Here is a 16,094-nt window from a genome sequence, read left to right as displayed (position 1 = left end):
GGATGATACCTGGCCTGTCATTGCTAGACACCTGCCCAGGGACGGGAGCCTCGAGCGTAGGGGAGGCTGTGACTGCAGACAACCAAATGAAGAGCCCCTGGGGGCTGGAAGCTGCTGCCACGACCCCCAGAGAGACTCTCCGTCACTCAGAGGAGTCTTCGTGGCCAGGGGGAGGAACGCAAGGTTGAGGATAGGACAGAATAAGGCTTATTTCAAACCGCAGCAGTTTCAGCAGCTACCCCAGCGGTGCACCGAAACCGCACACAGGACGGCCTTGAGCAAAAACAGTATGAACCCGATGGTTTACCACGGTGTGTGCTGTTAAAAAAAAACCTCGGTGGCCGGCCCCACCCTGGTAGCAATGTCTTTTATTCTCCTACTTCTGAACTTTCCGAGGCCAGGCCCCCGGCAACCCAGCAGTGGTGAAGCCCGCGCCAACCCTCCCTCCTCGCCTCTCGGGAAGCTCTCTGCCGGGAGGGTCCCTGCAGCGGCGGCGAGTGGAGAGAATGATGGAACACAAATCCCCCTCAACATACAAATGTGAACACTGAAAGAAGACAGGTTCTCTTGCTTGAAATTCTTTACTTAGAAGAAAAGTAAGAGGTTTGGGTGACTTGGGAGGGTCTCAATAAATCGGATGAATGAAAATATCAAAAATAGACATGAGTCTGAGTGTATGTTTTCATCCCAACCAGATACTTGCTGCGTTCTATTTATAAGATTGTGGGCTGCAGTTGGAAAATGCAGTTCTGTAGATGAGACTTAAATACAAAAACAACAAAACACAAAAATAAAAAACAAAGGTTTGTGGTCAGGACAGCTGCCCCACCTGAGCTACTACCCTACACAACACAGGACGTTCCCAAACTGCCATTCGTTGCAACACGGGACGTCCACACAACTGTCACTCGTCCTACACTACAGGGGACGCCTACACAACGGTCACTCGTCCTACACTACAGGGGACGCCTACACAACGGTCACTCGTCCTACACTACAGGGGACGCCTACACAACTGTCACTCGTCCTACACTACAGGGGACGCCTACAGAACTGTCACTCTTCCTACACTACAGGGGATGCCTACACAACTGTCACTCGTCCTATACTACAGGGGACGGCTACACAACTGTCACTCGTCCTATACTACAGGGGACGCCTACACAACTGTCACTCGTCCTATACTACAGGGGACGCCTACACAACTGTCACTCGTCCTATACTATAGGGGACACCTACACAACCACCAGGCTTCTGAGAGTCATACTACACAGGAGAGCTGTGGCTGGGAGGAGGCACTCCTTGTCACCTTGGCTCCTCCCTTCCTGCCCCCTTAAACCCACCAAAAAAGCTTAACTGGGGGGAGAGAGAAAGCAGGCTGTCCGGAGCACAACCTTTCACATCCATAATCACTTGGGAACTTTTTACTGAAGAAGATCGCTTTTCACCAACACACGTGAAAAACACACATCCCCCTATGGCGGGATGGGGCGGGCGAGCGAGGAGAGCTAATTTCTCAGGACGTGACCCATAGGGCCACCCAAGTGGCTTGCTAGCGAGGAGTCCTGCAGACACCAGCCCCACTCGCTCTGGCTGATGCACACGCGAGGAGAAGGCAAGCCCGGCAGATCAAAGCCGTGCCAAGCAGCACAGCGCCGGCAGATAAAATCTGAGGTCCCCACCATCACAGCCTTGAGATTTTCCACTAAAAATATTTACCGAATTTTAAGAAAAATCTGCTTAATGCATTGAAGGGAACAGGATGAGGTTTGGTTCTGAATTGTTGAGAAAAGCTGAACAAATATTTACTATTATCCACCAGGTGCCCCCTGAACTGATGCGCTTTTCATTCTCTGTGAGGTGCCTGGGGCAGTCAAGGGTGAGGAGCCCACTGGATGTGGGGTCTTCGCACTGTCAGAAGGAAAAGGAGAGAAGAAGAAAAGCAGCCACACTTTCGGGGTCCTCAAAAGACAAATATCCTTTGGACTGAAAAATACAATTTTCAAGGTTTCCACGAAAAGCTCCTAAGACATTCATGAGAAACCTGACAGGGGCTACTTTAGTTCTGCAGCAAAAACGGGGAGGGGGTACATGACATATAAACGAATTTACAAATCACAAATCAGTCTTCGCAACTAAAATAATGCAGACTGGCAGGTCTCACAGCTCTGCTTTTAGAAAAATCATATTTGTTCTTTGATTTGCGCCTGCAACACACTCTGCTGAATCAGCCCTGTGTGCTGGCCTGCCTCGTCCCTCTGAGGGGCCTAGGGTGCCTTGCGGGGGACAAGGGAGATGTTAGCTACAGCCTGGTGGGGAGAGCCCTGGGGCCGCGGTGGCCCAGGCTTTGTTCCTCCCTATAAAGCAGTGCCAATGCTGCCAGAACGCCACCACTGTACGGGCAGAGAGGCGCCGTGCCCACATTTAACAAAATCCCCAGGGTGCCACACGGCGGGTCTGGAAGCCAGTTTGAAGGCACTTGTGCACTGGAGTTGGGGGGGCAGAGCCCACCCGGAGCCCCCTCCCGTTGTAGGGGCCGCACGAAAGGAGCCGAGAGAGCCTGCAGTAGATGGGGGACCCGCCCACTCTCACTCCCTTTACAGCCAGTTCCCACCACCCACTCAGATACACATATGTGCTGTTTTTCAATTGACAATGGCGGTGGCGGGGGGTTGACTCAGTGCTCTGAACGTGAGAGATGGAGAGATGAGGGACCACATTCATCCCATCAGAACAGCAAGGGCTGCACAGGGAACATCTTCCTGGGCCCCCTCACCTTGCTGTAGGTGGAACCAAGGGGCTGCGGGAGGCCTGGGGGCAGGTACACGAGGCACCCCCGGCGGCCGGGGGGGGGGACCGGGGTCAAGGTGGCAGCTGCTGTCTGTTCACACGGATGCAGACATCAGAGAGGGGAGTCCAGGCTCTCTGGGCCTGCACCCCAACACGAGGCCCTGCTATACCCCGCCACCAGAGCCCAGCTGGCTGAGCCCTGACTCCTCTGCTCCAGAACCCCAAGCCTGGGCACTTGCACCCCGCTGAACGACAGGCAACAAGAGCGTCACTCAACTCCCACTCAATCCACCGCTCGATTCCGGGTGCAGGAGGGTGGGCGTGTGCTAAGGTAGGCAAATGCTTCTATTTTCGAACTCTGCCACCTTTGCAGAACAGAAATTCACCCCAAAGAGCAATTCATCTCCAGGCGTTTTACAGGTTAGGAGGCTGAGAGGACAATGACTTTTCTCCCTCTGCTGGGAGCCGGCTCTCGAGCACACGCTGTCAGGGGTCCCGCCCAGCCCTGGCACAGAAGCTGCCGGCGGGCAGGCGGTGGCCCGCGGGAAAGGAAGACTCCGCCAGGCTGGGCGCCTGAGGCTCCCCTGGAGCACCCCAACCCTGGCTGGCTGGCAACTGCCACAATTTTCCAGGCTCCTCGAGCTGGCAGTGAACTGCTTTTGTCCCATTCTAGAACTTCACAGGTACCCACCAAATTATCTCTCTGAAATCATCGTGGGAACGGAATTAAAGTAGTTAAGCTCAAGGCTAAGGTGCTAACCGCACGGCTCAACTGGAGAAGCCATTTTAAGAGTGGATCCTGTGCAATAAACAAGCGGACAGAACCCACACGGGCCAAGGAGGACCAGCCTGGTTTCACCCCCAGCCTGGCATCTCAGAGCCGAGCACACACCTGGGCTGGCGCCACGGACGAACCCGGGGCGTCCTCCCTGACCGAGTCCTGTGTGGCAGCTCCCGGGATGGTCAAGCGGACCACCGAGCCAGCGGGCTGGCCCAAGAGTGGGCGGCACCCAGAAAACCACCCGAGAGAAAGACCCCGCAGCCAGTCACCCCGGGTGCAGTCAGTCACAGCTGTGGGGGGGACTCATGTTCTAGGGGAGAAATGATTATTCATCTATTTACTTTTTGAGAATCACTTGAACCAAATAGGACCCCGGTTAAACGGTATTCCGTTGTCCTGTGTGTGTTGGAAGAATTATGGGAAGGGGAAGAGGGGCAGAAAGACATCACCAGTGTGTGCGCAGTTTTATCCTGAAGGTGAAAAGGTTATTAGCAGTAATAATAATTAAATTGGGGAAAGGTTAAAGGTGACTGGCTGGTTAGCGGTGAAGGCACGCTAGCTGGTGTCACCCAGGCGCTGCAGGAACCGCAACGCGGGGCTGCACTTGCAGGAAGTGGCAAGGGTGGGGCCCGGGGCACAGGATCCCGCTATCTGTCGCCGCAGGCGCGAGGCCCAATCACTGACACCCACACAGCCATTTCCTGCACTTAAAAAAAAAATCTGTTTCTCCCTTTGCAAATCAACAACTTTTACCTAGAAACTCTTTGGCGGTGAGTTCTGACTGATCTCGATCTCCGGTCCGTTGCAGAAAGCACACCGCTGTTTACCTGGGGGAGGTGTGCCAGCGCTAACTCTAACTGACAGGTTTCGGCGGCTGCCAGAATGGTCTGTTTTGCATCTGCCTAGAAGAAACCAATTCTCTCTACCCCAAACAGACACCTGCTGGTCATTTCATACCTTGAGAGACCTTTCTAGAAAAGACCTCCAGGCACAGAGAACTCAGCGCTGACGCCAAAGCTCCGTGCACATGCCGCAGAGGGTGATTCTTGACAGTCCCCAAAGGTCCACTTTCTGGCTTGGGTCAGAGCAGATGGCCAGCCGCAGGCTGCGCCAGTCACATGCCTATGACACCAGAACTCTTTCCCAGAGAACCCTGGTGAGGGTCCCAGTTGGTGGGATCCCCACCGTGACTGCACAGGCTGATGCTTATATACGTTTGTTTGTCGCATGTCAATTAGTCTTCAATCAGGCTTAAAAACACAAACAAAAAACCAGCTCCCACAGAATGTAAAAACTGCAGCCGCTGGTGCACAAGAGATGGCACCCCAAAAACCAGGAGTAACTCAGACCCAAACGTGCATTTGGTCCCACGAGTGACGACAGCTGAGCTTCGCCAGAGAGGACCCTGGAGACCTCTTTGAAGTTCAACTACCCACGCTCTGACTTTTTTTCAACTGCAAAGATTTCTGCTAAACTGCAATCTCATGGGGGAAAAGGATCCCTTGATAAATCCCTGTACGCATATGTCCACCTCAGGCCCAGCCTCTGTCTTTCCCGGAAAAGGAGCCAGGGAAGGAGGACCCCGAGTCCTGGTCTCTGTACCCTGGGGATGGGTTGGGGGATGCACACCATGCCCATCATGGTAATCACTGTGCAAGGCACTTACCAGAGAGGCCACATGCTAGGCCACAGTCGGTCCCATGTTCAGGCAGGGAAACTGAGGTTCGGCAAGCTTAAGACACTTGCCCAGAGCCCCTCAGGGAAATGGAAGCGGCTGGAACGTGAAACCATCCTGATCACACAGCCTCTCGGGATTCTAGTGGGACAGGTGGCCCAGATGCTGGAGGGATATGGCATCAGATTCGCCTGTCCTGGCCTCACACATCGGAGCCGACTCTAGGCGCAAAGACCTGGCAGGGTTCTAGAAACCTCTGGGTCCCCTGCAGACAAGCCTCAAGTGGGAATGTGGCCAATCAGACCCATTTCACACGCGGGGCGGCGAGGGTTACAGAAGAGCCCATTCCTTCCTCTTGGTTTTTGGAGTGCAGGTATGAAGCTGTGTGTGTGGTTTGTGAGAAAAATCATTATCACCCAGCAGGCTGGATTGTCCACTCGCCTACCTTCGCGGGATCACAGCTCAACCGCCAGGGCCACACGTCCCCGGGAGCAGGGTACCTGCCTCATCTTCTCCCGGCTCAGCCGCCTGGGACCAACACTCCCCCATGTGTCAGGATGGCCCTTGAGTGTGACCGCCCGGCGTTCCCAGGTGAAGGTGGCCACTGCCACATGCTGGCCACGCGGCCCCTCGAAGCGGGAAAAGGCTGGGTCAGCAAGACGAGCAGAAAAGCACATTCCATCCCCTCCCTTGCAAACTGCTGGACTTTGTTTTCTTACAAAAACAACGACAACAACACTTGGACATCGTCTTGGTTGCTTCTCATCTTTAGCAGCCAAGAAAACAAGAGCCAGGCCTGACGCTTTCATAACAACCGTTCTGAGTGGGACTTCCTCCAACTCTCGTCTGCTGACCTGTCTTGCTAAGAACCGGATAACTGCCAGGCGGCTCCGGTTTAAATGGCCTTGCTCCTTGCGGCCTGGATCGGGGAGGGGAGAGCAGTGCACACAGCTGGGCTCCAATTCCCTCAATCAGGGAAGCAGCGTGGGTGGACACCTTCCTGCGCATCCCTCAAAGAGCCAAATGCCCCCCCACCCACCAACATGCACCTGCGGGGTCAGGTGTCCCTCGCGGGTACATCGGCACAGCCAGCAATCTCCAGGTTGTTAGAGGTTAGTATGAAATCACAGCAGAAACACCACTGGAAGTGCTCCAGTGGCACCCGCCACACAGTGTGTACCTGCCACCCAGCAGTGTGTACAACGCAGGGATTTCCTGTTCAGCCACTGCTTCTAGGTAAGAGAATCAGATGAGAGACATTTAGGCCTCTACACGGACACATCGTGGGTGCTCACAGATTAAGCACTGCACACAAGCTGACTATTGTCCAGAGCACCCGAACCTCACAGCTTGATTCTCATTACAGCTGTCTTTGGGGGTGGGAGGCTGGCAGGGGTGGCCCTGCTACCACCTTGCTGCGTGACCTTGGGCCACACGTGACCTCTCTCACTTCCCTTTCCAGTTCCGGTAAGAGGGCATCATGGTGCCTGCCCTGTCTTTGCGGGTCTTGCTAGAATCTGGCAAGCTAACAGTCATGCACGTGCACCTTGAGGGCTGTGATGTGAAGAGGATATTCGGGGCACCCGGCACCTAGCAGGCTGTGGCACAGCAAGGTTGCGGCAGCCCAAAGCCACGAGCAAAGGCAGCCTGAGACCCCCGAGATACAGGCCCAAACCTCCCCAAACGTGGACAGCACTCTAAAAAGCCCGAGCCCTGAAGTCAGCTCCAAGGAGGTGAGCCGTGCCTCTGGCGGGCTCTGCTTTCTAAGTCCACGGCACACTGAAAACAGAAGCCAAGGCGGGGTGGAGAGGCCCGCAGAGGGAGACACAAGGGGAGGTGACAGCGGAGGGCAAGTTCAAAAGCACCCAGCATTGGTTCAGGGAAGGGGAGGAGGCTGAGATGAAGTGTTTCCAAGAAACCCCGAGAATGAAGCTCTGCGCCTGCCACAGCCAGTGAGGGGAGCAGCTCCCCCACGAGGCCCGACAGATGCGGAGCTGCTGGGCGTGTGGGCACTCGTGTGTGTGTACTTTCACGTGTGCAGTGTGCATGCAGGTGTATGCAAGCACTGTGAGAGCGTGTGCACGAGTGCAGAGTGTGCCTGCGTGTGCACGTGTGTGCAGGCGTTCTGTGGCTCCCATCCTTCAGGCGGAGTGAGAAGGCCCGATGTCATTCCATCAGGAGACCATCAGGGGTTCCCTAAGGGCCGCTGCCTCTCACAGACACGAGGGAGTTCCTTTGTTGCTTCGCTTTTCTCCCTCGTTTCACGATAAACGCCTTTGCCGCGGGGCTCACAGAAGGGATCTCTTTATGTGTGTGTTCCCGCTCACAGTTCACAGGAAACCTGTCATAAATCCACCCCGCCTGTTGGCCGTGCTTCCTCTCATGACCCATCCACAAGGAGGCCAAACTGGGCACTGCGGGCCTAGTTCCTGTCCTCCTGAGAGAAAGCCCTGGCCAGCCCAGGTGACAGAAGGGGAGAGGCAGCGTTTTTAAATAGCTTCCCCTCTGTTTGGCTCCAGTGGCAGGTGTAGGAAGACTGGCCAGCCTTGGACTGATGACCCCTTGAAACTAGAGAGCTTGGGGGCCTGCACCGATGACCACAAGGTGCCAAGGCGAGTCCCCGGGGCAGACTGATGGGGAAGGGCGAGCTCAGGCGGGAAGGAGAGCACCGCCCTCCGACAGAAAGGACCGGGGAGAGGAAGGCTGTGGAACAGAAGGCGTGACCGAGGGAGCGTGTGGTTCTCCTGTGGCCACCCAGAAGTCTAAGGACAACACAGGTGACTTTGCTGGGAGATGAGCGCGAACGATGAAGAGGGGACAGGTGAATGGACTGGGAAATTGCAGTGAATCCCTCTGCCGCTTGGAGCAATAGCTTTCTGCTTTTGAGGCTGGAAACCTGGCCTGTCGGCCTAGCGCCATCACGTAAGAGAGGTCCCCTGCATGAGCTGACGGTCCTCAGCATCCTGAGGGGGACATGCCAGGCTCACTCCTGAGAGAAAGCAGCCACACCACCGCAGCCAGGAGAGGTAGAGACTACAGGAAACCCCTTGCTCGGAGCCATCCGCCTAGATGCTGGGGCCGGAGCGGAGGAGAAGGGAGCCCCGAGCCATCCTGCCTCCTCTCACATCAAACATGGCCAAGGAAGACCCCCACCCCCCCTCCCCAAGTCCTTAACCAGTTTTGAGGCACTGAATTGAGGCGGGGGCCTCAGCCACTGCTGCTGCCATCCCCACCCCTGGGCCCTCCCTGAGCCAACCTGGGAAAGAGCTCGGGTCGGGTGGGGAGGCCGGGGGGGCCACGACTACATGCTGAAGCGGAGGCCATGTGGAAGCTCTTCCGACCGCAAGGAGGGCTCTGAGCTCTTGGCCTTCCAGAGACCACCCCGGAGCCCCACACAGAGCCCGGAGCCAAGGGGCCCAGAGGACGAGGCGAGGGCAGGTGGGGCGGGAAGCATGTCCCAGGCACACAGCGTGTGCAGACCCAGGCGACGGGGCGGAGGGGAGACCCTCCTGCTCTGAGTGCAGGCCCTGCAGCGTCTGCTCTACTCTGGGCTGGTGAAAGGAGGGGCCCTCAGTCCCCCCCGCCGTCTGGCGACGGTGGGCGGGTGGCTGTGAGAGAAGAAAGCGTACTGACCGCTGGGCGGTTTAGGCCGCGGAGGAGCAGGTTTCTTCGGAGGCAGAGCGGGAGTGTCCTGTTTACTTTTAAAGGGGTCATCTGAGAATCCTGCCCCTCCAAAGGAGGAGGTGAAAGGGCCAGAAGTTGGGGGCTGTAAGAGAGGACACGAAAGAGAGGCAGAAAGAATCATTAACACGGAGGCAGCGGACGCCCACCGAGCCCTCCGGGCTGCACAGCACGGCCGCCACTCGGACCCGGGGTCTCTCACAAGCCCCCCCCCACTTTCCTCCACCCTCAACAGCCGGGGTCCTCTGGCCTGTGAGGAGCCGCCAGCGAACACACAGAGCAGGCGAGAGTAGCCCGGTGCCTCGACGGGCCTCTGTCATGGGGTGGGGACGGGGTGCTCCCTGCCACCCACAGGGGGTACCAGGTCTCTCCTGACCCCAGGGTCCCCTGGGCTTCCTGCTCATACTTCAGAGATGCGCCCAGCCTCTCTCCCTTCAGTCAGTGTCCGGAGCTGGGTCAGAACGGCACCAGACCCTCTGTGTGCCCGTGGGCTGCCGGACCCAGTGGCTCAGGTCAGAGCCCACCGCAGCCCCGTCGGCACAACCATCGCTGCCTCCATTGGGCTCTTATCACCTCTGGCCTGGACCCTCCACCAGCCTCCTCCTGCTCCCACCCACCTCCACATCTACCATCTCAGACCCAAAAGGGACCACGCCAACCGGCAACAAGAGAGATGCCTGGATAGATGGGTGGGCAGGTGGGTAGATGGGTAGGTACAGCTGCCAGGCAGGCAGGGGGGTAGGTAGATGGGGGGTAGGTAGTAGCACTGAACAGCCCTGAAGCTTGAAAGTAACCTCCAAGCACTCCTCAAGTCACGCAGGGCCTCCCTCACAGCCCCTCACCACCCTACCCCCCTGCCACTGCCCAGTGCTTTAGCTTCCTCCCTGCAGTTGCCCCAACCCTCTCCTGGCCAGTTCCCCAGTGCCTGGAACCCCCTTGTGCCCCATCCCGAGGCCTCCATACATACAGGGTCCCCAACTGGGGGCTCAGCCCACCCCGTCCGCCTCAAGCCCCTCTTCTTCCTCAGAGACTGGCTTGACCTCACTGCCGCCCCCAGAGCTCTCCCTGACACCCCTTCCCACTAACTGCCTGCTCGGACATCCTGGTGGGAGCTGACGGGACACACATCATCACGCCACAGCGACGGGTACTCAGGCCCCTCCCACCTAACTGGGGCAAGCTGCCTGAAGGGCAATTGCCAGTGGCAGGGCGCACACCTGCCAACTGCCTGCAGCGGGCAGGGACTTGTCTACCTGTGCACCCTCGCCTGGAGCACGAGCCCAGCACCGGGCACAACAAACCTCCACTGACAGATGGATAAGCACAGCCAGCCAGAGCTGCACCCCAAAGGGAAGAGACTGCTTTCTACAGAGGTGGGAGACCACTAAAACAGAAGAGAACTAGGAAAAAGTAGAGCAAGGAGATTCATAGTTGCTAGACACTAAAGGAGTTGGTGGACACGGGAGCGAAAATGCTGATAAGGTCCTCAAAAAGGAAAGGAAAGGAGACGCGCAGTGGGAAAGGGTGGACCACATGCAGCAGGGGTGGAGGGGGGGTGCGTGAGGAGGGGCACTTGCAATGCCCTCCCCAGTGGGGCAGGTCAAGGGACAGAAAACAAAGCAGGAACACAAGAGTGCACTCGTGGGACCTTCTTAGGTAACCTGGTTCCGACACATCGCTGGAGAAGTGGGGAGAGGGGCTGATGCCAGTCACGGGGATGCGGCTCTCCCTCTTCCGGATCCGGTCACGGGGATGGGGATGCGGCCGCCCCTTCCCCTGGTACCTAGATACTAGCCTCAGGTGGGAGAGAGCCGGCCAGCCCACAGGGAGGAGGAGGGGGCCCGGACTGGCTGCTGCCCACTCAGCCAAGCCCACTGGGCACCCTGGTTCCTCCCCACAAGCCTCTGGGGCCGCCAGGGTAGGAGACGCTCACTCGCCAGGGTAGGAGACACTCGCTGATCTTCTCACCACATCTTCCCAACGGCCTTGGGACAAGTCCTACTGTCACCACTTCTATCTTATACGCAGGGAAACTGAGGCACGGGGAGGAGATGCAGCCTGCTAGCCACACAGCACCTCAGCGGGGGAGTCAGGGCGGGAACCCCCGCCGTCCACCTCCTGCGCCAGGGCTCTCAGGCCCTGCCCTCGGCTGCTGGCAGCCCGCCGCCCGCCCCCACGGGAGGTCTGGGGACTGCCCTCATGCCCATGAGGGAGACATGCGCAGATGCAGGCAAGAGGCAGAGCGGGGCAGAATGCCCTGGGGAGGATGGGGTCTAATGGGAAAGACTCACTTCCCTGCCAAGACCACCCGGGCCCGCCGGGAAGCTCTGAGCCAGAAGGGCTGCAGCGGAGCAAGGGGGTCCCTCCCTCCACTGCTGCCGCCCCCCTTTCCCAGGCTCTGTGACGCTTGTCCTTGTCGGTACAAAAGTCTGGGAGTCCCTGCAAAAGCTGCTGCTCGAGTTTCCAGAACGTCTGCTGCAGAGCACAGTGGTTGGGGTGGGATCTGGAGGCCCTGCTACCGGCTCCGTGCCTCTGTTTCCTCGTCTACGAAACGACAATAATGACAGGCCCCAGCTCGCAGGGCTGCGGCAGGAAAACGAAAGGTGACGCATAAATTGCTCCAGCTGGCGCCTGGACCGCATCAGCACAAAGATAGCACGATTATCATCACGCCAAGGATGTGGATGTGACTAGAACTCTCTTGGATGCCCGCAAGAATCTGCAAACGCGCCATCGGCCACCGATGCTTTATTTCTGCTGCTTCCCGTCATCCACAGAGCCTTTCCCAGACGGAGAGAGCAGGAGAGCTAAGGTGCCGTGTCGACCGGCAGCTTAGCTCTACAGTAAGTGGGTTAGGGTCTGCTGGTTGGGAAAGAAGATGCAGTGGGGGCTAAGGAGAGGGAGAGCAAGGGAATGCTGGTGCCTCTGCTTCTGCCGTTCCCAGGACACAGCCTGGATCTAGGACTCTTGCTACCCTCGCCACAACCTGAGACGGGCAGGAGGGAATCAAAACCAACCTCTTGGCAGGGTGGAGGCGTGACCAGCCCCCCGAGGCCCCTGCGTGGGCCCCAGTTCTTGTCTTGGGTGCTGTGAAGGCGTTAGCTCTGGGGAAGGGGTGTAGAGGGACACCCAGGGCTCTCTCCACGTGACGCCCCCGAAGAGTTGTGGGGTGCGCGGGGCCCTCGTCCACCCAGCCCGTGCAACCCCCAGCCTGGAGCGCAAGCTGCAGTGAGCCTCCCGGCTGTCTGGGGACTCCACGGGCCAAGCCGACTCTCCACCCCCTCGTCTGTCTAAAACCCACGGAGCCAGTGGGCCCGCTCCAAGGCAAAAGGGTTCCAACTGTAAGCGCCTGGTTCGCCCACAGCAGGGAATTATATCACTTCTGACACCAAAAAGCCTGCGTCATTTCCGAATCCTAATTTTCATGACTTGAAGTTTCCCAAGAAGCTTCCTTTGGGACCTGACTGGTTCCTACTCAGGCTGTGGCTTCAGGGAAAGTTGCTATTTTTAGAAGGGTTTCAGTAAAGCCGGTAGGGGCTCTCTCTGGCTGGGCTAGAGTGAAGTGTGCTCCAAAAAAAAAAAAAAAAAAAAAGAAAGAAAAAGAAAAAAGGACAAACAGAAAAGCTACTATATCAGAAGCAGCTCTAAGAGATTCACAGTTTAAAGAACTGATTTAAAGCAAACGACTCTCAACTTAAAAAAAAAAAAAGCCCTAAATAGGAATGCACGCTTGAAAAACAACTGAAAATGGGCTGACAATGGGCAGTCAAGTATTTCATAGGCGGTTTGTTTTTTAGGGTGGGAGGAGTGAAATAATTAAGTTAGAGTCTTGTTTTTATTCTCAGATGCTCTCTGAAATCTATTTTGGGGAATGTGTTCTTAAAGCAAGGTAATACTGTCTAGAAAAATCTTCTCGGGTGTTGAGGGACCTCAACGAAGGGTGCAAGCCCAGAGAACCTCCCAAAGGAACCTACTGGAGTCAGACTGCTGGCCGGCACCCTCCTCTGGCACTGCCAGGCAGAGGGAGGACACTCTAATTTAGGGTGAAGTTAAGAAAGGGAGCCAGCATGCATCACCAGTGTGCATTGCCTCCCCACCCCACTCAGGTGGAGAAAAGATAGCGATGTCAAAACACACACACACACACACACACACACACACACAAACCAAGAAGTCAAAAAAAAAAAAAAAACACCTTCTTGCCACTTTACTTTCATTTCCTTCAGCATTTTATTTATATACACAATGTTGTTCTTGAAAAACAGAACGGGAACCAAAAGGGAAAAACAGAGACCTATGAGGTTAGGGCCCTGTATTCAGTTGGGCAAGTGGCATGAGATCAGGAGCTGATGGAACCGTGGAAACAAAACAATGGAGTACTGGAGACAAACTTTCCACGGCCCCATCCAGCTCTGTCCCGCCCAGCGCCACGAACAGGAAGGGGCACTGGCCCTGAAGTCACAAGTGCACGTGTGTGCAGCCTGATCTGGGACACGAGAACAAGGAGAGGGAAAGCGGAATTAGAAAAGGGAAAACGCAACTTTAGGTTAGAACGGGCAGAAGGAGGGAAGGGCCAGGTTCTGAACTGCCCAGCTCTGGGGTGTCTCTGCAGCTACGGGAAACGCAGGCACTGCCTGGAGGAGGGAGACGCGGCCGTACCGGCCACCCGGGGCCCCGCCAGGCTGGCCACCCCACACACAGCCTCAACTCAGGTGCTTCTTGAAACAGAGGGCCCCGTTCATGCCCTTGTCCTTGTCCCAGCTCGGGGGCACTGCTAGCTCTTACTCCCTCCCCAGCCTCGCGCAGGGAGAGGGCCCACTTGTGCCAGCTTGAGAATATGGTGCGAACCCCTTCCCTGGAGATTGCCGCCCCCATGTGGCAGAAGTTTTCTCATTTCAGGGGATGGTTTCCCACCCGCTAAGCACGGACAGAAGACAAGGACACACAGCTCCACTCAAGGAGTGTGTGTAACAGCCACGCAGTGATGGGCAAACATGAGGGCAAATCTCAGGCCCCGGTCCCTTCTGGCTGATCCCAGAAGGCGCCCTGACCGTCAGCGTCACAGTTCCCATACGAGCGACGGAGGCTCATTCCCTCCAGGCACTGGAAGGAGAGAGGCCGAAACCCCAGCACCTCTGGGCTCCCTTCCGCGGCGGCCAATGGGCAAACAGATGCTCTGCCTCTGGCCAGAAGCTACACTTGCTACCTCAACAGTTTATACTCGCGCGTTTCTTTGAAAACCTAAACAAAATCCCAAATGTTTCTTGGAAGCCACGCACCACAATCACACATTGCTAACCACGAGCGCTCAGCGCCCAGACAGCCGTGCGCCCCTCGGGCTGAGTGAACGTGGAGGAAGCACGCAGGATGCCCTGAGGAGCCGGCCCGCGGGGCGAGCGGTGCGGGGGGCCCGGGACTCCCCGCCGTGGGGGCCCATCCCACACACTCCGGGGGCTCCCTCCCCACCCCACCCCACCAGCGAGGAGACAGGAACCGTATCGGCATGCGGCCGCCCCGCAGTGCTCACGGCACCTGGGCTGGAGCAGGCGGCTGGGAAAGACCGGTGGGACTAAACAGAGAATGCAGGGCTTTATGGCTCCGCGGCCACAGGCCGTGCTGCACGCAGCTCTTTATCTGTGAGGGATCCCACCCTCACCCACCGAGGCCAAGACGCGCACACCTAACGCTGCTTCCCTTAATTCTTGGCAAAGAAACACGGGCTCACAGTCAAAACCAAGGGACGCTAAAGGTTAGAACAAAGAACAGCAGACCTACTCGCCTAGGCCAACATTTTCGACTTCTGAGCAGTTTCTTCTGGAATTTACCTCTCAGTCGTGGGCTTCTACTCTTATTTCTTGATCTGTCCACTTTGGACATATCTATTGACTGACTTCCTGCTACGTTAAGCGCCACCCTCCAAGCCCCTCTCGAAAGAGCTCTAACACCACCTGTGGGACTATATCCACAGTCAGCTGATGTAACTATGGCCGCGTAGACACCATCCAGTCCAACCAGGAGTCACTATCGTCCTTCCTGAACGGCTCACTTTTCACCTGCATATTTATTCACCGAGCCTAGCCCTCGATTTCCACATCCTTCTCGGGTTCTGTCCATGGGCAGCTCCAGGCACACCTCCTGCCTTCTGGCCCATGGCCCACAGTCCCAGCCTCAGCGGGCTGCACGACAGGCCTGGCCCTCAGGGCCCAAGACCTTCTCAACTTTGTTCAGCCACAGAGACGTCTTTATCACCTGAGGTCTGACTGCCATCAGACACCAGTGGGAGTAGCGGGGAGCCCGCAGCACTTATGCCTCGGGGAGGGACTCAGGGCTCTGGCAGTTTCACTTGGAGGAAGGGAAGTGGGTATAGCCACAGCCATGGGCACTTTCTAGACCCCGTCTGCTGACTCACGACCTCACATGAGGATACATTTCAGAGTTCGACACGTGCCAAAGAAATACATATGTGGCATTAAACAGTTACACCTGGTAGCCCACGACAAGACCACGACAAGAGGCACAAGGACACTGGCAGAGGCACAGGGGCTCCATGGGAAGGGCTTTACCTTGGACATCTGGCTGAAGTCGGCAAAGCCCTCAGCACTATTGAAGGACCCACTTCCGAAGGGGTCTAAGGTTCCAAAGGGACCTGCAAGCAGCACCAGCAGAGGAAGAGTTACAGGGCATTCACAGAACATGCCTCCTGGGAGCAGGGGGAAGTGTCACCTCTCGGTTCTCAAAGGCCCCCAAAGCAGGAGATCCATGGAGGTCACGTTTGTTTGATGGGGTGGTGAATCGGGTGCAAGTCCTCAACAAGGCCCCCTGCCCCCGCCCACTCTGGCTCATGGTTGGTGCAGCTTAGCCAGATGGTCTGCGGCCATGAGAGCCGGCGCAGGGAGAGCCAGAGGGACTCTGCCCTGTGGCTGTGCTGCAAGCCAGCACTGTTCACCGTCACCAAAGGAGTGACAAGCACCCTGTGGAAGGAGAGCCTGCTGTCTGTCCTGCTGGATCAGGAGGGGAGAGTGAGAGGGAGGCGACCAGCCACCCACATGATTTATGTGGGGAGGTCATCTGCAGGTAGAGATTTTTGCTGAGCTTTCTCCTTTGGTGGGTGGTGCGATTTGTCCAGAATAACCCACAAGCTCACCTACGAAATCAAACTCTATAACT

At 56.9% G+C, this 16,094-nt stretch overlaps 1 protein-coding gene across 11 annotated transcripts in view; it reads right to left on the bottom strand.

Moving 5' to 3' along the window:
* The window catches only part of EPS15L1 (epidermal growth factor receptor pathway substrate 15 like 1), a 102,014-nt gene that overhangs the window by 12,584 nt on the left and 73,336 nt on the right, over positions 1 to 16,094 (bottom strand). For 6 of the 11 annotated variants that reach the window (XM_059918184.1, XM_059918185.1, XM_059918186.1 and 3 more), the window contains 2 exons: positions 15,491 to 15,573; positions 8,880 to 9,012 (listed from right to left, as the gene is read on the bottom strand). In XM_059918184.1, coding sequence (XP_059774167.1) covers positions 8,880 to 9,012; positions 15,491 to 15,573 — 216 coding nt within the window. Of the gene's footprint in view, positions 1 to 6,426; positions 6,479 to 8,879; positions 9,013 to 15,490; positions 15,574 to 16,094 lie in introns of all 11 variants that reach the window. The other 5 variants (XM_059918192.1, XM_059918194.1, XM_059918191.1 and 2 more) reach the window with 3 other exon arrangements.

The sequence above is a fragment of the Balaenoptera ricei genome, chromosome 3 (genome assembly GCF_028023285.1).
Source record: "Balaenoptera ricei isolate mBalRic1 chromosome 3, mBalRic1.hap2, whole genome shotgun sequence".
Classification (NCBI taxonomy): Eukaryota; Metazoa; Chordata; class Mammalia; order Artiodactyla; family Balaenopteridae; genus Balaenoptera; species Balaenoptera ricei.
Note: the sequence above shows the minus strand (reverse complement) of the source record. Positions and strands in the feature narration are given on the sequence as shown.